Source organism: Heptranchias perlo, chromosome 7, assembly GCF_035084215.1.
Source record: "Heptranchias perlo isolate sHepPer1 chromosome 7, sHepPer1.hap1, whole genome shotgun sequence".
In the NCBI taxonomy this organism is placed as follows: domain Eukaryota; kingdom Metazoa; phylum Chordata; class Chondrichthyes; order Hexanchiformes; family Hexanchidae; genus Heptranchias; species Heptranchias perlo.
In genome coordinates this window covers 19,428,205-19,451,423 of record NC_090331.1, presented here as the reverse complement: position 1 = coordinate 19,451,423, position 23,219 = coordinate 19,428,205, and the positions used below count along the sequence as shown (strand labels likewise).

Genomic DNA, 23,219 nt, shown 5'->3' with positions numbered 1-23,219 from the left:
ATATGATAATGCTGGAATACAAATTATTTTTTCCCCCTCCGAATACTTACCAAATACTATAAAACTCTACCCTGAGCAGAATGTGCTGGTTCCAAAAAAAAAGTCAATTAATCACAGCCATCTTTAAAAGAAAAGCTACAAATGATCAATTGAATTCGGAGTCTTGAACTCAATCTTGATCCTTAAGGAAAGTCTTTCCAAACTTGTACTTGAAGCAAGTGTGAAAGTAGTAAACTTTATTCAGTCTGAAAAATAAATACCAATAAATCCAGCAAGCATGGAGCCGTTACTGCTGGAAGAGATATACAGTTTAGATATTAATGGTCCGTGCATCCTGATCCGTGGAGGTCATCTGACCTTAAGTCTTGACGTCATCCATTCTAATCCCTGACATAATCTGTGAAGGGAGACAGAGCGCTTACTGTAAATCTACTATTGTTCAATATCACACACACATTAAAGTGCACAGCAGTACTTCAAAACAAGAGTACTGTAGTCAACAAAACATCTGCAAATATTTTAAACCTCTGCATTGGTTTGTTTCATTTTTTATTAGGAAGTTGCTGAATGCTGGAAAAAAGTGAAATGGTGTGGCAACAGAGATTTTCATTAAAAAAAAGTTTAGATTATAAAGGCTTATCTGGCTTATAAAAACTTCTAAGGTTTTTTTAAGCTACACTAAAAGGTTCATAGTCAATGTTACTGCAAGAAGCTAAATCAATCTTGAAATTTTAAACAAATTCACAAACAAACACTTTTCAATATCTAATGGAAATAAAAATAAAAAAGGCCCTCACAAAAATCAGAAACAGCTTCCACGTATTTGAGAATGCTGCAGAATTCCGACCCTCCCCACTTTATTAAAAGTAGTGCTTTTGGAAAATAAGGGAGCATCCCCAACGGTCTCATTAATTCTCCTGTGCAATTTTTATATAATCCATCCAGAGTCAAAGAGGAACGAAGGTGTCCTCTCCACACAGACTGTAAGGGCTCTACCTGAAATAACCTTCTACAGGTGCATTTATAAACAGCAATGCTGAATTTGCAGTATAAACACAGAGTCAGGGCCCGAATGACTCAAGGGAAGCTGCTCAAGACTCCATAGAAGAGACAGTCTAATGTGGCAAGGGTTTGACACTGCATGGAGTAGAACTCCAATGTAGTGTCAGAGAGTTTGAAAGTGCTCAGGAATCCCTTTCGATTTCCTGTGTACTTTTTAAACCTACCTACATTTTCTTTAAAATGTGTGAACACACTTCTAGAGTGTGTGGACACTGCCACATGCTCGCTCTAAAGATTCAATTTTTTTTACTGCTCGGGGAAGAGCTCTATGCATATGTATGACAATGCATGCAGAAAGTTCTCCCCTGGGCACAAGAATTGGCATTCACCTTTGGTAGTATAAAGGAAGCACTCCCCGTCTGGAAGCAATACTGCAGATATTGGCTTGAGACCAATGCAAGAATAACATGGCATCTTAACCCTGGACCCCATGTATATTGATCCATAATACAAAACCATCACTTGCACTAAATCAGCAATCCTACTTGGAGGCCACAAAATGGACAGTGTGAAGAGTTGAAAATTCACTGATTGAATTAAGCTTGCTCTTTTGAAGTTGGGGTTAAAGTATGCTGCTAGGACAGAGGAAGGGCAGCTTTATGTTTCACCTGACATGGGAGCGCTTGACGTTTAACGCCAAAAAAGTGCTCCTTTCCACAACATCTATCACCTTGACAAGCACAACAAAAAAAAGAAAAATTTATTACTTTAGAGCACCACTAAAAAGTCAACTGATCTCTCATCCCAAACTGCCAGATTTGTTTCTCTAGTTATATGTGACCAAAGGTAATAAAACATTCCTAAAGACTAAAATTCTAACCACTCACCCTTCTCCTGTCAGAGCACAGCAAGCTTGGATATGCCACTGATGATCTTTAATAGAAGTCAATTTAAGGTACTGTGAGATTTCAGCTACTGTCATGCACTCTTTAACATCTTGTTTGTTGGCAAAGATCAGCAGTCCTGCTCTCTTCAGATCCTGCATTGCAGAATACAAGATATTGTTATTCCTTTCAGAAAATGTTACCTATGTTATTACTTCATAGACTGGATTTTAAAACTTTCATTTTTAAGAACAGATTCTGTAAAAGCAGAGGAAATAGCGTTGTGAAATAATTTGCCCAAAGTTTTTGGACAAGAACTGGTTATTTTACGGAAAACATAAATTTGCAGAAATAGCACTGGTTCAGTCATATTCAACACCAAGAAGTCGGCATAGTGGAAGGGAGGATAGAGTATAATTTCATTCTATATGCAGGCATGATATTTTAATATTGATCATACAACTTCTGTCCAAATGTACAAAAGTTCACCTTTACATCAAAATTACGGATAAAAGTAGATGGCAAGGAAATGTTCATGTTGAATAGGGTCATACTCTTAACACAAATAACTCTGCCCTAGAATCAGGTCTAATTCATATCAAATAACAAATAGGGTCAAAATGTTTTGTCTGATCCATCAAAAAATTCTGAAAAGCCTGAAAGGAGATCAAGTTTCATTATTAGGTTTGGGATAGTAACAGATTTCAGCTACTGGCTAACGCTGAAATAGTGCAACACAGCTCAGTTTCTGCACAACGTTCATAAGATCTTGAGGATGCTTTTTTTGAACTTAAAATGGAATCTTTTTATTGTTTGGAGAGAACCCATTATCCTGTCTGCTCTCATAACATTAGAAATTAAAAATGAAGTAATTAGAAATGCCTGGGGACAAGCACATGCAGAGCTCCACTTCACTATGTAAAAATTACTGTGGGACAAAAATACAAAACCCCAATGGAAGTCACTATCTTAAATAGCCTGTAGTACACAAAGAAAAGACTTGCATTTACATAGCCCTATACCATCTGTGTCAGGAACATCTGAACACTTTGAAATACTGTGACTTATGTTGAGGTATAAAGTATAAAAGTTGAGCTGTAATGGTGAATGTATTTAAAAACTTAAGACCACAGTTGGAGTACTGCATGTACTTTTGCACTCTGCACTACAGGAAGGATGTCGAAGCAACAGAGAGGATACAGCACAGATTCACCAGGAAACTCCCTGATTTGAGGAAATACAAAACAAATTGGGGCTGTTTTCGTAAGAGCAGGGGAGATTACGAGGTGATTTGATGGAAGTATTTAAAATTATGAAAGGATGGACAGGATAGATAGAAACTGACCGCTTCCAGTGAGTGAGGGGTCTAGAACAAGGAACACAGATACAAGGTTAAATACAAGAGATTTATGACAGAGAGCAGGAGAAACTTTTTTTCTTTAGATAGAGGGTTGTACGGCTGAGGAATGTACTACCTCAGTTAGTGCTTGCAGCAGAGATCTCGTCAACATTTAAGAATAGGTTAGATAGGTGGTTGAAGGAAACGGGAATAAAGGGCAGACACAGGAGATTAGGACTACTGCTCATGTGGAGGATAAATACCAACACAGACTATTCGGACCAAACAGTCTGCTTCTGTGTTGTAATTTCTATGTAGCTCTATGTAGGCTAATGTGGCAACCATTTTCCACATAGCAAGGTCCTCCAAAACAGCAATGAGCTGAATGACCAGTTTCCGAGATGTAGTTTGCAGAGATATGATGGTCAGGACAGCGGGAGGATATGATGCTCTTTTTCAAACAATGTCATGGGTTGTTTAACATTCATCTGAACAGATAGATGAGACCTTGTTTCAGCTCTCATCCAAAGGAGTGAACCTCTGAAATGCAGCACTCCTTCAGAACAGCACTGAAGTGCTAGGCTAATTTACGTGCTCGGCTAATTTGCGTGCTCAAAACCACAATCCTTTGTCTTGGAGGCAAAGGTGCTGTCAACTAAACTAAGCTGACACCAAATAGCATTTGAGCACTGCACTCAATTCAAACAGAAGTAAAATCCATCAGAGACTGAGCACTGCTTGTATAAGTTAGGAAAACAGCTGCAGGCAGTTGTTAGAATTTTTGACTTTCAAATAATTCTATTGAATAAAGTCAGGCTTGACTGGATCAACAAAGATCTGAATCAACAAAGATCAGCTATGCCAATAACAATCAGATCAGCCAGTAGTGAACTCATGGCATTCTTTTGAAATTCAGAGATAAAATCTGCTTTTTTCCCCCCTTCTTAATGCAAATCAAATTTTCTTCTGTCAATAGATTTTTGAGGAACAATTAACACCTTACTTATTGCAACTGAACCCTTCTCCCATTTTGCACAGCCTAGACCATTACAGAAAGATTTTCTTTCAAATTCAAGTTTTTGACCCAGAAAATATGTCTTCAGAAGGCTTATGTTTTATTTGCCACCTGGTTCATAATGACTCAAATATATTGTTAACCATTTTCGATTGGTTTTCAATTCTTTACAATTATTTTAAGAATTTTCCATATGTGCAAAATTAAAACTATGGGTGGGGATTCCCTCAAACTTACTTCCACTCCTCCCCCATAACTTCACCACAAGTGCAGCGGAAACAGAAGCATAAAATAAACATAAGAAATAGGAGCAGTAGGCCACACGGCCCCTCCAGCCTGCTCCGCCATTCAATCAGATCATGGCTGATCTTCAACCTCAACTCCACTTTCCTGCCCGATCGCCATATCCCTTGATTCCCCCAGTGTCCAGAAATCTATATCTATCTCAGCCTTGAATATATTCAACAAATCAGCATGCATAGCCCTCTGGGATAGAGAATTCCAAAGATTCACAACCCTCTGCATGAAGAAATTCCTCCTCATCTCAAGTCTTAAATGGCAGACCCCTTACCCTGCGACTATGCCCCTAGTTCCAGACTCTCCAGCCACAGGAAACAACCTCTCAGCATCTACCCTGTCAAGCCCCCTCAGAATCTTATGTTTCATTTAGGTCACCTCTCATTCTTCTAAACTCCAGAGAGTATAGGCCCATTCTACTCAACCTCACCTCATAGGACAACCCTCTCATCCCAGAATTAATCTAGTGAACCTTCACTGCACCACCTCTAAGGCGAGTATATCCTTCCTTAGATAAGACGACCAAAACTGTACGCAGTACTCCAGGTGAGGTCTCACCAAAGCCATGTACAATTGTAGTAGGACTTCCTTACTTTTGTACTCCAACCCCCTTGCAATAAAAGGTCAATATTCCATTTGCTTTCCTAATTGCTTGCTGTAACTGCATGCTAACCGTAAATGAATTTCTGCCGCTGTGCCGATGAAATTACAGTGACAGAGTGGGAGCAGATGAGGAAACTCCCGGCCTATGTCGCAGCATACCAATCTTTAAAGTATCACCGAGACGCATGTATTTGCAGGATTTATTCAACTAGATGTCACATATTTTTGAATGCATTATTATTAAACCCGTACAAGATCGGAGGTGTTGCCGAACATTCAAATTAATAAAAACCACAATTGCAGTGGCAAGGTGCAATTTCATTCTAAAATGTGCACATAAAGTTAAAAACCTATAGAATCATAGAAGTTACAACATGGAAACAGGCCCTTCGGCCCAACATGTCCATGTCGCCCAGTTTATACCACTAAGCTAGTCCCAATTGCCTGCACTTGGCCCATATCCCTCTATACCCATCTTAACTGTCCAAATGCTTTTTAAAAGACAAAATTGTACCCGCCTCTACTACTGCCTCTGGCAGCTCGTTCCAGACACTCACCACCCTTTGAGTGAAAAAATTGCCCCTCTGGACCCTTTTGTATCTCTCCCCTCTCACCTTAAATCTATGCCCCCTCGTTATAGACTCCCCTACCTTTGGGAAAAGATTTTGACCATCGACCTTATCTATGCCCCTCATTATTTTATAGACTTCTATAAGATCACCCCTAAACCTCCTACTCTCCAGGGAAAAAAATCTCAGTCTATCCAACCTCTCCCTATAAGTCAAACCATCAAGTCCCGGTAGCATCCTAGTAAATCTTTTCTGCACTCTTTCTAGTTTAATAATATCCTTTCTATGATAGTGTGACCAGAACTGTACATAGTGTTCCAAGTGTGGCCTTACTAATGTCTTGTACAACTTCAACAAGACATCCCAACTCCTGTATTCAATGTTCTGACCAATGAAACCAAGCATGCTGAATGCCTTCTTCACCACCCTATCCACCTGTGACTCCACTTTCAAGGAGCTATGAACCTGTACTCCTAGATCTCTTTGTTCTATAACTCTCCCCAATGCCCTACCATTAACGGAGTAGGTCCTGGCCCGATTTGATCTACCAAAATGCATCACCTCACATTTATCTAAATTAAACTCCATCTGCCATTCATCAGCCCACTGGCCCAATTTATCAAGATCCCGTTGCAATCCTAGATAACCTTCTTCACTGTCCACAATGCCACCAATCTTGGTGTCATCTGCAAACTTACTAACCATGCCTCCTAAATTCTCATCCAAATCATTAATATAAATAACAAATAACAGCGGACCCAGCACCGATCCCTGAGGCACACCGCTGGACACAGGCCTCCAGTTTGAAAAACAACCCTCGACAACCACCCTCTGTCTTCTGTCGTCAATCCAATTTTGTATCCAATTGGCTACCTCACCTTGGATCCCGTGAGATCTAACCTTATGTAACAATCTACCATGCGGTACCTTGTCAAAGGCTTTGCTAAAGTCCATGTAGACCACGTCTACTGCACAGCCCTCATCTATCTTCTTGGATACCCCTTCAAAAAACTCAATCAAATTCGTGAGACATGATTTTCCTCTCACAAAACCATGCTGACTGTTCCTAATTAGTCCCTGCCTCTCCAAATGCCTGTAGATCCTGTCTCTCAGAATACCCTCTAACAACTTACCCACTACAGATGTCAGGCTCACCGGTCTGTTGTTCCCAGGCTTTTCCCTGCCGCCCTTCTTAAACAAGGGCACAACATTTGCTACCCTCCAATCTTCAGGCACCTCACCTGTAGCTGTCGATGATTCAAATATCTCTGCTAGGGGACCCGCAATTTCCTCCCTAACCTCCCATAACGTCCTGGGATACATTTCATCAGGTCCCGGAGATTTATCTACCTTCTTGCGCGTTAAGACTTCCAGCACCTCCCTCTCTGTAATATGTACACTCCTCAAGACATCACTATTTATTTCCCCAAGTTCCCTAACATCCATGCCTTTCTCAACCGTAAATACCGATGTGAAATATTCATTCAGGATCTCACCCATCTCTTGTGGTTCCGCACATAGATGACCTTGTTGATCCTTAAGAGGCCCTACTCTCTCCCTAGTTACTCTTTTGCCCTTTATGTATTTGTAGAAGCTCTTTGGATTCTCCTTTGCCTTATCTGCCAAAGCAATCTCATGTCCCCTTTTTGCCCTCCTGATTTCTCTCTTAACTCTACTCCGGCAATCTCTATACTCTTCAAGGGATCCACTTGATCCCAGCTGCCTATACATGTCATATGCCTCCTTCTTCTTTTTGAAGAGGGCCTCAATCTCCCGAGTCATCCAAGGTTCCCTACTTCTACCAGCCTTGCCCTTCACTTTATAAGGAATGTGCTTACCCTGAACCCTGGTTAACACACTTTTGAAAGCCTCCCACTTACCAGACGTCCCTTTGCCTGCCAACAGACTCTCCCAATCAACTTCTGAAAGTTCCTGTCTAATACTATCAAAATTGGCCTTTCCCCAATTTAGAATTTTAACTTTTGGGCCAGACCTATCATTCTCCATAGCTATCTTAAAACTAATGGAATTATGATCACTGGTCCCAAAGTGATCCCTCACTAACTTGTGTCACCTGCCCTTCCTTATTTCCCAAGAGGAGGTCAAGTTTTGCCCCCTCTCTAGTCGGGCTATCCACCAAGACAATTAAGGTTCAAATGTTCAGAGACCCAAATAAAAACAAATAACTTGATACTCAGTGCTTATGAGCATTTCAAATGGAGCATGATAAGCCAAAAACAGCATCAGGCTGCTCCCTTCCCTAGTTCTCTCTTCTTCTCCCCCCTCTTCTCTCCTCAAAAAAGCAAAACTGTAGGACAAATCTTATTTGTAACTTTGAGCCTTCAGAGGAACATATTAAAACCCAATACTATTTATATGTTAAAATTAGACTTATTTGATGCCAACACTTATTTAGGACTGAAGTAAGCTCAGTGTGTATTTTAGGATCCATATAAGCTATATAGCAGTAAATGTACACACAATTCAATTACAATCAGTAATTTTTACATTTAACATTATTCTCCATACATTAATCGTGTTTTCATTGGTAGGTCTACACCTGATGTTTTGCAGTCATTTTTTGCACAAAAAAAATTGAGTTATCCAATGATTTGAATTAAGCAATGTGGGAATTTAGTGCTAAAGAAATTGAATAATAATTTGAATTAAGAATAAACTACAGTATCAGCTAAGAATATTCACAAGAGTCAGATTCAAGCACTACTCCAGGATTTGAGTACATAATCGTGGCTGATGTGAATGCAGTACTGAGGGAATGCTGCATTGTCAGAGGTCAAATCTTCTGAATGAGACATTAAACAGAGTAACCATGTGGTTCAGATGAATGTTAAAAAAATCCAATAGCACAATTCCAAGAGGAACTGGGAGCTTTCCTAGTGCCCTGGCCAGCATTCCTCTCTCTTTTAGTTATTCACCTCAGTTGCTGTTTGTGAGATCTTGGTGTGCACAAATTGGCAGCCACATTTGTCCATATAACTGTGACTAAACTTCCAATGTAATTCATTGGATGTGAAGCATATTGGGACATCCCAAGGATATAATAAAAGATTAAATAAAATCCTGTAAGAACATGCATTTCTAATGCTCATAACCACTGGAAGGATAGTCAATTAAAAGGAAATTAAACTGCATTTTTGAAGTAACATGTTTTGCTGCATTATTTCCTCTTCGACTATAATAAAAGGGACGAACTTGCATTTATCTAGCGCCTTTCACGACCTCAGGAGGTCCCAAAGCACTCCAGCCAATGAAGTACATTTTTTTTGAAGTGTAGTAACGGTTGTAATGTAGGAATCTCTTTCTTATATTCTGGTCAAAATAAACTGCTTATTTGGGTTATCCACTTTTCTATAACAACTTTGCTAATTTTGGCCAATGCTATCATTTCCATTCCTATGCTGAGCTTACTATGACATCACCAGAAACTTCTCCCTCTTATGCGTCACTAAGTGACGTCTTATTTTTGGACAATTTTAATTTTCACCTACACTCCACCTCGCCCCACCAATTCTTTGTCCTGCTCACCTCCTTCAACCTGCTTTGCACATTGAGTTCCTCTTCTTCCCCTCTCACCCCCCATACAAACACACCTTTTATCTTTCCATTATACACATCATTGAGACCTTTAAGGTCTCTACTGTTGCGAGCTGTCTGAGTGCTTCCATACATCTCCTGGTTGGCCCAAATATCTCCACTGTCACTTTCCACCCCCAACTTATTTTCAGTCACCCTTTCTACTTCTGACCACCCCCCCCACCCCCCGCCAACCTCCTCCAGCCTGACACTCATGAGATCTCCCCATCTTCTTCAAAACTGCCCTTCTACATCCTCCAACAAATTTGCTGAAAATACTATCATGAGAATGGACCTTGCGCAAGAAGTTAACCAAGATTGTTTCTTCTCAATAAATGGGAGCAGAGGAAAAAAGTTTGGGCAAAATGAAAAAAAAAGTCTATATGTTAAGTTAGGACCAATTAGCTCTTCCATTCAAGAAAAATTACTTTAGATCCCCTGGATGAAGACATTGCTGGCACGGAATAAATATGTTTGTAATCCATTCCATTTACGACCATGGTGCAAAAGTGGAGAAAGGTTCCAAACTTAACACCTTGCTGCTTTCATCAGAAGAATAAAACAAATCCAGCACTCAGTAATTAAGCAGAGAAGACCGAATGGTGAAAAATACATTTCATTGCTAGAGTTTGCATTCCTTTAACAAAAAACTGTCCATTTACATTGCTGCTATTGAAACTTCAAATATGTATTCATAATTTTCAGCATGGAGTTTACACCATAAATGCATTAAAGAAAAAAGCAAGCCTAAAAAAAATCTTGCTTCCAGTATGTATACTGTCTTTGAACAAGGACAAGTCATTCTCGATATGATAGGGGAATAATATCTAATTTCCAATTAATCTACAATTTAGGGCAAGTATCACAAAATATGTGGATAGTCTGAACAGACAGCCAAAAGAAATGCTTACCTCATGCGCCAACATTTTGTAGAGTTCATCTCTGGTTATAGCGATCCTCTCCCTGTCCATGCTGTCTACCACCACGATGACAAACTGAAACAACATTCATTAAGAGCTAAAATGGATGTACTCATTTTGCTATGCAATACAATCATAGCTAGTTATACAATCAATAGTGGAACCCAGCTTATGGCAGATTCTTGTCGGTGTACAAGGCAGTGCTGGTGAGAGGCTTCTTGTGCTGCAAGAGGCTGACTAAGATACGGTGGGTGTGATTTTTAACCGTTGCCCAAATCTGGTATGAAGTGGGTGGGGTGACTGCAGCGTCCACTCGTGTCGTATTACCATAAGGGTGAACTGTCAGCACTTCTTGTACATTTAATTGGCAGCTCACCATTGGCAGCACAGGAAATCCTGTTGCGCCTCTCTGAAGCTGAGCCACTAGTTACATGTTAAGTGGAGAGGGGGACAGCAGTGGGTGGATTTTATATGCTGGTCCCTCGGAAATCTTTGAAAAAAGTTTCACCTAGCTTTTGTTAATGGCCTGCTCAATGCCTGGTACCAATGGGCAGAGCATGTGCAGCACAGACTCCACCCATTGGTTCCTGAAAATGGATTCAGGGTCCTACAACATGATTTAAATATTTAAGTAGGCTTCAGCCTTCTTTGGGCAGGAGCACAAGCCAACTTTTTCAAGGCCCATCTGAAAATCGCGATAGGTGGGTCTTAGTTGGCCAATGAGCATGCTGTTGTTTTTCAATTTTTCAACTGTTAGCTGGCCTGTTTTCCAGTGTAAACTTTTACTGAGAGGGGCAAGGAGTTTGGCACTGAGATTGGATAGTGCAGATCCAATCTGAGAGCCTGAATTCAAATCCCACCATGGCAGTTTGAGAATCTGAATTCAGTTTTTTAAAATCTGGAAATAAAAAGTTTTTACCAATTAAAGTGACAATGAAGCTGTCGGATAATCATAAAAACTCAACTGTTTCACTAATGTCCTTTAGCAAAGGAAATATGCCATTCTTACCCGGTCTAGCCTATATGTAAATCCAATCCCTCAATGGTAGCACACTCGCTTCGGAGTCAGAAGGTCATGGTTTCAAGGCCTACTCCAGAGAATTGAGCACATTAATCTAGGCTGACATTTCACTGCAGTACTGAGGGAGGAGATGTTAAAACGAGGCCCTGTCAGTGGACTTAGACGATACCATGGCACTTTTTGAAGGGGAGCAGGGGATTTCTCTTGGTGCCCTAACCAATATTTATCCCTCAATCAATGTCACTAAAACCACTGGTCATTTATCTCATTGCTGTTGTAGGGCTTTGCTGCGTGCAAATTGACAACCCTATTTCACTACATTACACAATAGCTATGAAGTGTTTTGAGACATCCTGAAGTTGTGAAAGGTGCTATATAAACACAAGTTCTTTCTTTCGTTATATAATGGACTGGGTGGAAAAGGTTTCGAAAGGGAGGGTGATCAACGAGCAGTCATGGTTCATGTCAGACACGATGGAGGTAATTTTAACTCCTCCCCCCAACCATTCGGCGAAAAGCAAGTGTGGGGAGGGCATTTAAAACAGAGGTGAATTACCTGCTCTATTCCTGCCTGTTGAACTTTGCAAGCATATAAGCTGCCTGCCTGCGTCAGGCAGGAGCCTCACTCATTTATGCAAATTGAAGTCTTATCAAGTCAATAGGACCCGGTGCCATCTTAACCAGAAAGTCAGTTAAAACTGGCCAGGCCTCCCACTCCAGGATGGAGCTTACCTGCCCGGGAGTTAAAATTTGCACCAATGATTTAGGAAATCATAGGATGTTGGTCCTATAGAAATTATGGAGTTAGGTTTCAAACAAACTGAAGTCCAAGACTTTTAGTCCCCATATCACATGCTTGGGTGAGAAGCAGATTAGACATGTCAATACATGGCTAGAAAGAGATTGTAATAGCAACGGTTTCAGATTCCTGGGACATTGGGACAAATTTTGGAACAGAGGGAAGCTCTATCGATAGGATAGGCTTCATCTGAATTAGACTGGTACTCATGTCTTTGCAGAAAGGGTAAATAAGGAAATGGGGGAGAATGTATGCTAATAAAGCAGGGAAGGGGCAAAGTGAACAGAAATAGAAAGAGGGAAAATAGACTGAAGTAGGCAGAAAAAACACAAAAAGTGGATGTTAATGGTTCAGAGCAGGGACTAGTAAGTGATGGTTCAAGTGCAGGCAACGATATAGCAGGTGAATGCATGGAGTATAAGGATATGACCACATGCATAAATAATAAAGTAAACATTAGTCCAGGGAAATGGGTGTCTCGAGTGCTATGTAAGAATTATAGGAGTTTTAGGAATAATTAAACCTCAAGGTCCTTGCTGGAGAGGGAAGCAGAGACCTGTTTCAATAATGGCATAGATTGGATAAACATACTGGGAAATGAAAAAAGGCAAAATGGGAGCAGGTGTGGACTTTTGTGAAAGAGAAGTTGGTTATAATGGAGATGGACCTATATGGGATCCAGGTGAAGATAAAGTTGAAACCTTATGGATAGGTTTGAGGGATATGGAGAAGGAATGTAGCTATGTACATCAACTACAGACCACCAGGCCAGGAGGAGGAATTAGAACAAGAACTTCGTAACCAAATAAGGGAAGCATGTATAGGAACAGACTCATTTGTTATGGGTTATTTCAATTGACCACGATAGATTTGGAAATCCATAACAAAATAGAAGTGAAACTTGATTCCAGACCCAATTTTGGATTACTGCACTGAATAATAGTCAAGGAATCCACACAAACAGGGAAGCAAATGGACTGGATATTAAATGATGACAAGGAAATGGTACAGGACAGAACCAAAACACCTTGTCAACAGTAACAATACAGTGGAGTTTAAGGTTAGACTCATTATGGAAAAGAAGATGAATACAATATAAATATTTAATTTTAGAATGGCAAATTTTGAAGGAATAAGGGGTGAGCTAAGAAAACTGGATTGGAACACGTTGTTAGAATTGAAAAGCATGAAAGAGAAGTAGATGATTACTTTTAGAAACACTGGGCCTCGCACACAACGGGCAGAATAAACAGTGTGAATATAAACTAAATGCCTCCAGAGTATAGGACAGAGGATACAACACAGGAGAGACACCTAAGAAACTTAGAGGATAGCTAATTGAAATCAATAGCACCGTGTAAGGAAGCAGCACAGAAAGCTAACTGGATCTTGGGATGCATAGCCAGAGGGAAAGGTTTTATTTCTTAAAACTCTTTTCCATATTTCTAGCAGGACAGAAGAGTGGAAGTTTGATCTCCTCTCCAATATTAACTGGAAAAACAATCATAGCTCATTAATGTAATTTAGTGAAATTCATAGAATTTACAACAGAAGGAGGACACCCAGACTATCATGCCTGTTCCAGATTGATGTTTTTATGTAGAGCTTCAAGTTAAACCTTACCTCTGTGTTGGTATAGTAGGTGTTCCATGATGAACGCAATGACTCCTGACCTCCAATATCCCACATTAGGAAATGAGTGTTGTTCACCACTAGCTCTTCTACATTACTGCCAATTGTAGGTGATGTGTGTACAACTTCATTCATTGAGCTGGAAAGATAAAAATACAGCCACAAACATTGATAAGATTTCTACAAGTCCCAGAATGTCTAATGAAGAATTAGAGACAAGATCATTTTTAACCTATAACACTATAAAGTTGTCAACTCTAAAATTTAATATAAAAGTTCCTATTACACCAATCGCATTTCAAGAACACAGCTCAGCATTTACAATGAGGTACACTGTTAAACCGATATTGGGAGGGAGGCATAACGCGCCCAGTGAAATTGGGGTGCTCCGCACGTGATCGCAGCCTAATTGAAGGTACCTACGCGTGGTTCCGGGTTTCCCGTTCCAGACCTGCGCAGCGGGCGCACTGCGCACCCACATCACAGGCTGTCAGCAGGAGGAGCCCTATTTAAAAGGGGCATTCCCCTCCAATGCTCCTCCTGCAGCAAATAACCATTTTTGGAGCATGGTGCAGGCCCTGAGGCAAGGCTGCTCCAAGGTTCTCTGACTCCTCACTCCAGGTGCTGCTCAATATGGTGAGGAGTAGGAGGGAATTTTTTTTTCCATCTGATGAGAGGAGGTGGCCTCCCTCTGCCACCAAGGCGGCCTGGCTGGAGGTGGCCGAGGAGGTCAGCAGCAGCAATGTGTGCCGAACCTGGGTCCAGTGCAGGAAGCGCTTTAATGACCTAACCAGGTCAACCAAAATAAGTATACTTACGCATTCTCCCACTCTTCCACATCACCTCCACACAACTCCTTCTGCACTGCCACCACAACGCTCTCACATCACTCAACCATCATCCTCACCTTGCCTGCACTTACTCACCACCCTAGTTCCCATTCAAAGATTACCACGCAATCCAATCCTCACACAATCTCATAGCTATGTCTCACACGCACCCTCCCATGCATCTCCCTCACGCTCACCCCCACCCACACCAATGCATGCAGTGGGTCACTATGCAACCATCACTCAATCATGCCTCTCTATGTTTTGCCTTGATAGGAGGAGAAGAGATGCCAGAATGCCCGGGAGAGGGCAAGGACCGGAGGGGGCCCGCCACACCAGGTGGTCCTAACTGACGTGGAGCAGCAGGCACTGGAACTAAGCCGGACGCTGGAGTGCCTGTCCGTGGCGGACGCAAAGACTAGGGGCTCCATTTTAGCACCCGCTATCGGGTGCGTTCCTGGCGGGGGCCTCCGAAAATCGGGGAATCCCGGAGAAGGTCGGGAGCCCGGCTCCAAACCGCCCACTTCTGGGTTCTCCACAGACGCGCAGACGTGCACGCGCAGCCCCCGCTGGTGGGAATCCCGCAGGCAATTAAAGCCGGCGGGGTGCCACTTAACAATATTTATCTTGGTATTTCAGGTCATTAACAGACCTGATTAAGGGAATATGTCAGGAGGGGTGGGATTTTAGAAATAACTGGGACTGTTTCTCATACTGGGGGAAACACTCCCAGTTGAAATGGACGTGTTGCAGCTATCAAATGGACCTTTGCAGCTGCCACAGGCTGACAGGTGGGGGGGGGGGGGAAAAAAAAAAAAAAAAGAGACCCTTCACTCATTGCAGGAGGCCACTCTGTCACTTGGGACAAAGTTTGGCCTCCACCAACCTCCTCCTGACAATCAAATTCACCAACTTGCACACTTACCCCGGGGTCCAGAGACATGTACCGACCTTGCGGACCCCCTCAGATGTACATCTTCCGGATGGGGGCCGCCGTAGCTGCAGTCATGACCTCCTCGGAGGGCGAAAAGCATCACCAGCCTCGCTGGCCACCTCTGACACGTGGAGCTCCACAACACAGTGCTGTGATACATCCACCTGCACAGCAGGAGGGAGGGCAACCGCAGAGAGAGATACATCGCAGGGGGCACAACCCTCGCCTCAGGGTCCACAGACAGAGGCTCAGCTTCCTGGACCTCTGAGCATCCGTGCACACGGAGGCTCAGAGTCACTCGACATGTAGTCGTGGACATCTGCAGCCTCCTTCATGCCGAGCTGCTCCCGGCTGCACCGAGCACCATCTTCTTACCTGTCGCTGTCAACGTCAACGTCACCACTGCCCTCAACAACTTCTCCTCCGCATCCTTCCAGGGTGCGACCGGGGACATCACCGACGTCTCAGTCGTCTGCGCAAAAGAGCCCTGCAAATACACCTACACCCACTTTGCAGTGACACAATGGGTGGCATCAGATGTGGGTCTTCATTGTGATCCTCAGGAAAGGGCATTATTGCACAAACCAGACAAGATTCGCGAAGACGTGGCAGTAGTGGTGCCAATAGAATATGTGATGTGAGTTGGTCAGAAATCAAATAGGAGTAAAAACCATGACAAACCCTCAAACACCCTTGTGCATCCCCTTCATGCTCACAACACGTTTGCCTTACGCTTCCTACTGCACATATACATAAGAACATAAGAAATAGGAGCAGGAGTAGGCCAATGGGCCCCTCGAGCCTGCTCCGCCATTCAATAAGATCATGGCTGATCTGATCCTAACCTCAAATCTAAATTCATGTCCAATTTCCTGCCCGCTCCCCGTAACCCCTAATTCTCTTTACTTCTAGGAAACTGTCTATTTCTGTTTTAAATTTATTTAATGATGTAGCTTCCACAGCTTCCTGGGGCAGCAAATTCCACAGACCTACTACCCTCTGAGTGAAGAAGTTTCTCCTCATCTCAGTTTTGAAAGAGCAGCCCCTTATTCTAAGATTATGCCCACTAGTTCTAGTTTCACACATCCTTGGGAACATCCTTACCGCATCCACCCGATCATAGAGTCATAGAGTCATACAGCACGGATAGAGGCCCTTTGGCCCATCGTGTCCGCGCCGGCCATCAGCCCTGTCTACTCTAATCCCATATTCCAGCATTTGGTCCGTAGCCTTGTATGCTATGGCATTTCAAGTGCTCATCCAAATGCTTCTTGAATGTTGTGAGGGTTCCTGCCTCCACAACCCTTTCAGGCAGTGAGTTCCAGACTCCAACCACCCTCTGGGTGAAAAAGTTCTTTCTCAAATCCCCTCTAAACCTCCCGCCTTTTACCTTGAATCTATGTCCCCTTGTTATAGAACCCTCAACGAAGGGAAAAAGCTCCTTAGTATCCATCCTATCTGTGCCCCTCATAATTTTGTACACCTCAATCATGTCCCCCCTCAGCCTCCTCTGCTCCAAGGAAAACAAACCCAATCTTCCCAGTCTCTCTTCATAGCTGAAGCGCTCCAGCACTGGTAACATCCTGGTGAATCTCCTCTGCACCCTCTCCAAAGCGATCACATCCTTCCTGTAGTGTGGCGACCAGAACTGCCCCTTCACAATCTTATATGTTTCAATAAGATCGCCTCTCATTCTTCTGAACTCCAATGAGTAGAGTCCCAATCTACTCAACCTCTCCTCATATGTCCGCCCCCTCATCCCCGGGATTAACCGAGTGAACCTTCTTTGTACTGCCTCGAGAGCAAGTATGTCTTTTCTTAAGTATGGAGACCAAAACTGTATGCAGTATTCCAGGTGCGGTCTCACCAATACCTTATATAACTGCAGCAATACCTCCCTGTTTTTATATTCTATCCCCCTAGCAATAAAAGCCAACATTCCGTTGGCCTTCTTGATCACCTGCTGCACCTGCATACTAACCTTTTGATCTTCTTGCACGAGGACCCCCAGATCCCTTTGTACTGCAGTACTTTCCAGTTTCTCGCCATTAAGATAATAACTTGCTCTCTGATTTTTCCTGCCAAAGTGCATAACCTCACATTTTCCAATATTGTATTGCATCTGCCAAATCTCCGCCCACTCACCCAGCCTGTCTATATCCCCTTGTAGGTTTTTTATGTCCTCCTCACTCTCCATTTTCCCTCCCATCTTTGTACCATCTGCAAACTTTGATACATTACACTCGGTCCCCTCCTCCAAATCGTTAATATAGATTGTAAAGAGTTGGGGACCCAGCACCGACCCCTGCGGAACACCACTGGCTACTGGTTGCCAGTCCGAGAATGAACCATTTATCCCAACTCTCTGCTTCCTGTTAGATAACCAATCCTCCACCCATGCCAGAATATTACCCCCAATCCAGTGATTCTTTATCTTGAGCAATAATCTTTTATGTGGCACCTTGTCGAATGCCTTCTGGAAGTCCAAATACACTACGTCCACTGGTTCCCCTTTATCCACCCTGTACGTTATGTCCTCAAAGAACTCAAGCAAATTTGCCAGACATGACTTCCCCTTCGTAAAGCCATGCTGACTTTGTCCTATTAAATTATGTTTATCCAAATGTTCCGCTACTGTCTCCTTAATAATAGACTCCCAAATTTTACCCACCACAGATGTTAGGCTAACTGGTCTATAATTTCCAGCCTTCTGCCTACTACCCTTTTTAAATAAGGGTGTTACATTAGCAGTTTTCCAATCTGCCGGCACCTTTGCAGAGTCCAGAGAATTTTGGAAAATTATTACCATAGCATCCACAATCCTCACTGCCACTTCCCTCAAGACCCTAGGATGTAAGCCATCAGGTTCAGGGGATTTATCCGCCTTGAGTCCCATTAATTTACTGAGTACCAATTCCTTAGTGATTTTAATCGTATTTAGCTCCTCCCCCCCTAGAGCCCCCTGTTTGTCCAGTGTTGGGATATTCTTAGTGTCCTCTACCGTAAAGACTGAAACAAAATATTTGTTCAGCATTTTTGCCATCTCCATGTTTCCCACCATTAATTTCCCGGTATCATCCTCTAAGGGACCTACGTTTGCCTTAGCCACCCTTTTTCTTTTTATATAACTGTAGAAACTCTTGCTATCTGTTTTTATATTTTTTGCTAGTTTATTATATGTGGTGCATGCCCTGTGGCTGCAGCACAGGTAGTGGCAGGTTGAGTGAGGCTGACCGTGAAAGAGATGCATGAGAGGGTGAGTATGAGATAGAGCCATGAGATTGTATGAGGATTGGGTTGAGTGGTAGTGGCGGGATGAGTACTGGCGAGGTGTGTAATTGCAGGTAAGAGGAGGATGAGGTTTGAGTGGGTGTGAGGGGTGATGCGACAGAGTAGTGTTGACAGTGAAGGAGATGTGGGGTGGGGGCGGTAATGTGGCAGACGGAGTGTAGGGGAATGAGTAAGTGTACTCACTTTGGCTGACCTACTTAGGTCGTTGCAGCGCCTCCTGCACTGTATGGAGGTGCGCGATATGTTGGTGGTGCAGGTGACCTCCTCTGCCACCTCGAGCCAGGCCTTCCTGGTGGCAGAGGCAGGCCGCTTCCTCCCGCCCGCCGGGGGGGGGGGGGGGGGGGGGGGGGGGGGAAATCTCTGTCCTCCCCCCTCCTCCTCACCCCACCTAATGATACCTGGAGTGAGGCATCATTAAACTGGGAGCAGCCTTCCCCCTGGGCTGCTCCATGCTGTAATGTTTCCTATTTGTTGCAGCATCTGTCAGTGGAGGACTGCCCCTTTAAATAGAGCTCCTCCGGTTGATAGAGCTTACTGCGCATGCGCAGTCCGCCAGACGCGCAGATCAGCAGTGGGGAACCCGGAAGACCAGGTAAGTGGATCCAATTAGGCTGCGATCGCGCACGGGACAGACTGATTTCACCGGGCGCGTTACCCCCGCAGCCCTGGTAATATCGAGCCCTAGGAGTGCACAAACGGCTGGTGACAGAAATCTAACACTCAGCACTCATGATAGCGAATGATTTTAGCATCACTTGGCATCTGCAGCACCTTAACATCTGTCCACATGGTAATATTGCTTTCTGTTCTCTTCCAGGGCCATCTGCGACCGCCGTGACTGTGGCGGGCAATTCCTCAGAGGACCTGCCGGCCTCTGAGGGTGCATCATCACATCTGAGCCAGCCATCCACCAGCACAGATATACACACCTCAGTAGGTCCCCGTCCTCAAATAGTTGGGCTTGCACATGGTGAGTCACCACGCACGTGAGCACAAGACCCTGGTGGCGGAGACAGCCGTGGAGAATCCACGGAGTCCAGAGTCTCCAGGCTCTGCTCAGCTGGACCCAGATGCTGAACCCTGGGGGGCAGCCATGAAAAGGAGAGTCATCGCGGGCCAGCAGTCCATTGCCGAGGTACTGGAACAGGTGCCACGTGCACTCTCGACAATCGCGCAGAGGATGGAGGAGTCCAACTCCTGCATGAGTGGAATGGTGGCACAGGTACAGAGGGTATCTCCGAGATACTGTCACAGGGACGTGAAGGCATCTCTGAGATAGTGTCGCGGGTAGGTGCGGGAATGTCTGCGACGGAGGAAAGGCTAGCCTCCATCAAGCTTCAAGCACGGCTCAATGATGAGTCCATTCAGGCCGACAACAGCCGTTCGGATTCAGAGTGAGCAACATTCTACCGCCTTAAACAGGCTAACAGATACATTACAACTGGCCTTCCAAGTCCTCCAAACTGTCGTCCAGCAGGATGGTAGGAGTGATGTGGGCCTGGCCCAGGAGAGGGATGATGGTGAAAGGGGACATGGAAGTTGGGACGCCACTCAAAGCGCTTCTATGTCTCACCCGTTGCCCCCCTCTCAACCAGTACCCACAATGCTGCTTCCTCTCCAGGTGGTCGAGTCTGCCCCTGCACGTGTGCAGGTGGATCAGTCTTCGGAGGGGCCCTCACGGGCACCGAAACCCAGAAGGCATCCGCGCAAAGCATCTCATCGGTCATGGCATGGACAAGAGCAACCTGCCACTACCTCTGCTGAAGCCACAGGGATAGTACCACGTAAGGGTTCCAGTAAACATAAGGCTACGGTTTTGTGAGCACAAAGGGGATGCACAAGGGTGTATGACAGAATGTCATGTTTTTGATTAACTTTCATTTGTTTTGCAAAGCACATTAAAAATGTTATCACCACTACTGCCACGTCTTTGAAAATCTTGTCTGGTTTGTGCAATAATTCCCTTTCCTGAGAATCACCATGAAGACCCACACCTAATGCCACCCATTGTGTCACTGCAGAGTGGGTGTAGGTGTATTTGCAGGGCTCTTTTGTGCAGACGACAGAGATGCCGGCCATGTCCCCGGTGGCACCCTGGAAGGATCCGGAGGAGAAGTTGTTGAGGGCAGTGGTGACTTTGACAGCGACAGGAAAGAAGATGGTGCTCGGGCCAGCCAGGAGCAGCTCGGCATGAAGGAGGCTGCAGATGTCCACGACTACATGTCGAGTGACTCTGAGCCTCCATGTGCACTGCTCCTCAGAGAGGTCCAGGAAGCTGAACCTCTGTGGACCCTGAGGAGAGGGTAGTGCCTTCTGCGACGCATCTCTCTCTGCGCTTGCCCTCCCTCCTCCTGCGAAGGTGGATGCGTCACAGCATTGTGTTGTGGAGCTCCACGTGTCAGAGGTGGACGGCGAGGCTGGTGATGTTGTTCGTCCTCTGAGGTCATGACTGCAGCTATGGCAGCCCCCATCCGGAAGATTGAGGGGGTCCGCAAGGTAGGTAAATGTGTCTGCACACCGGGGTTGAGGTTCCAAGTTTGTGAATTTTAGTGTTAGGAGGAGGGTGCTGCAGGCCAAACTTTGTCCAAAGTGACAGAGTGGCCTCCTGCAATGAGTGAGGGTCTCCGCCCACCTGTCAAATGGACCTTTGCAGCTCCCACAGGCTGGTGGCTGCAACATGTCTGTTTCAACTGGGAGTGTTTCCCCCAGTACGGGAAACACGCTCAGTTGAGCTGAAAATCCCACCCCTCCTAAAATATCCTCCCAATCAGGTCTGCAAACGACCTGAAGTATCAAAATAATTGCCTTAAGTGGGATCCCACCAGCTTTAATTGCCGGTGGGAGTCCCGGATGCGGAGGCTGCGCGCGCATCTAAGCGTGTCGTTGGGGAACCCGGAAGTGGGCGGGTTGGAGCCGGGCTCCGGACCCACCCCGGGAATCCCGAATTTTCGGAGCCCCCCCCCCGCCACGAACGCACCCGCTCGGCCATCCTAAAATCAACCCCAAGGAGCAATGCCATTTTGTGGATGGGATGTGCTTGCCACTATCATCGTATTTAAGCAGATTATTCCATAGCCTTATCAATGAAATGAAATAAGTTTGTTGATTCTGGCAAGCTCTCATCTATATTAGCAACGTTCTTCTGCAAAGTTTATTGCTCAAAGTTATTGCAGCATTCAATTTTCAAGGCTTCCTCTTTCACATGATACTTTTACATGAGTCTATCGGTAATGGTCAATTGGAACAATCCATTCTTCCCATTTTGAAGCTTTTACAAAGCATGAAGTAACTACTGCCATAGTTTGGGTTTGAACGCCAAGCGTATCGGCGATCCCTACTTTCAGAACATTTTTGTGAATACACAGTTCGCTCTGACCTCCACCTTCCTTAAACTGCAAATTGTGCTAAACCCCACCACACGCAACATGTCCCACACGAAGCACCACGTGCCCATTATCCCTGTCCTTACTGACCTATACTGTTTCCCTGTCGCCCAACATAGTGAATTTAAAAACCTCTGATCTACAAATCATTCCATGGTCTCACATCACCCTATCGCTGCAACCTTTTCTAGCCTTACATATCTCCTCCAATCCCTCTGACTATGATCTCCTTTGCATCCCACTCCATCCACCACTGGTCAGAGCTTTCAGCCATGTTGGCCCTTCCCTCAAACTCCCTACATAAACATTTTAATTGCTCCACATCCTACCCAAACTTTTAAAAACCTTCCCAAAATCCAACCGTTCACCCAGATATTAATCATGGCTTCTAATTCTTCCACAAAGGCTCAGCATCTATTCCCTTCATCCTCGCAATGCACCTTGGAAAGGTTTTTGTGTTAAAGACACATGAATGCAAGTTGTTGTTCTGGTCAGGTGGAGTGGCACTGATTTATGACATTAGCTGGAGATTTCAGATACTGATTCTGGGTTTCTTGCTATTACAAGTGAACACGGCGATCAGTTTATTTAATTGGGTAAACACACGTTAAGAAATTCTGAGTGAGAGTGTTTGGAACAGGTATAGGATACAGAGGATACATTATCTCCAGCTAGGGAATTGGAGGAGGCTTTATCTGTGGGAGACACTCGATAGACAAAAGCCTGTGCTTTATGCATCAAGTTAGTAAAGATATGATTATGCCATTTTGACATTGCAATTTAACAGGCAGGCTGTTCTTTCTGTAAGAAGCATTTGATGAGTCCTTGCCTTCAGGTACACAAAGGAGATGTTTGCCTTGCCATAAGCTCATGCATGCACTGATGCAGATCAAATCCTGAAGCACTTCACAAAGGAAGGGGGACATTTCTAACAAGAACCTGTTGCCAAGGCCTTCCTACTTTGCATGGTCTGCATTGCTTGAATTACCTCCTCAGTCGTGTAAGATTCTAAATCTTTGGATGATTTGGAGAAAGCAGCCAGGAGTGAAGCCAGTGTGTGGGTAAAGCTAGTCTACAGGGTTTTTTAGTTTAAAATGACTTCTAAG

General features: G+C 44.2%; 1 protein-coding gene across 1 annotated transcript in view; it reads right to left on the bottom strand.

Moving 5' to 3' along the window:
- Window positions 1-221: 221 nt before the first annotated feature.
- The window catches only part of arl5a (ADP-ribosylation factor-like 5A), a 45,675-nt gene continuing 22,677 nt past the window's right edge, over window positions 222-23,219 (bottom strand). The window contains exons 3-6 of the mRNA XM_067987135.1: window positions 13,667-13,814; window positions 10,215-10,298; window positions 1,890-2,041; window positions 222-397 (exon numbers count right to left, since the gene is read on the bottom strand). Of these exons, the coding sequence (XP_067843236.1) occupies window positions 349-397; window positions 1,890-2,041; window positions 10,215-10,298; window positions 13,667-13,814 (433 nt within the window). The 3' untranslated portion in view covers window positions 222-348. The remainder of the gene's footprint in view (window positions 398-1,889; window positions 2,042-10,214; window positions 10,299-13,666; window positions 13,815-23,219) is intronic.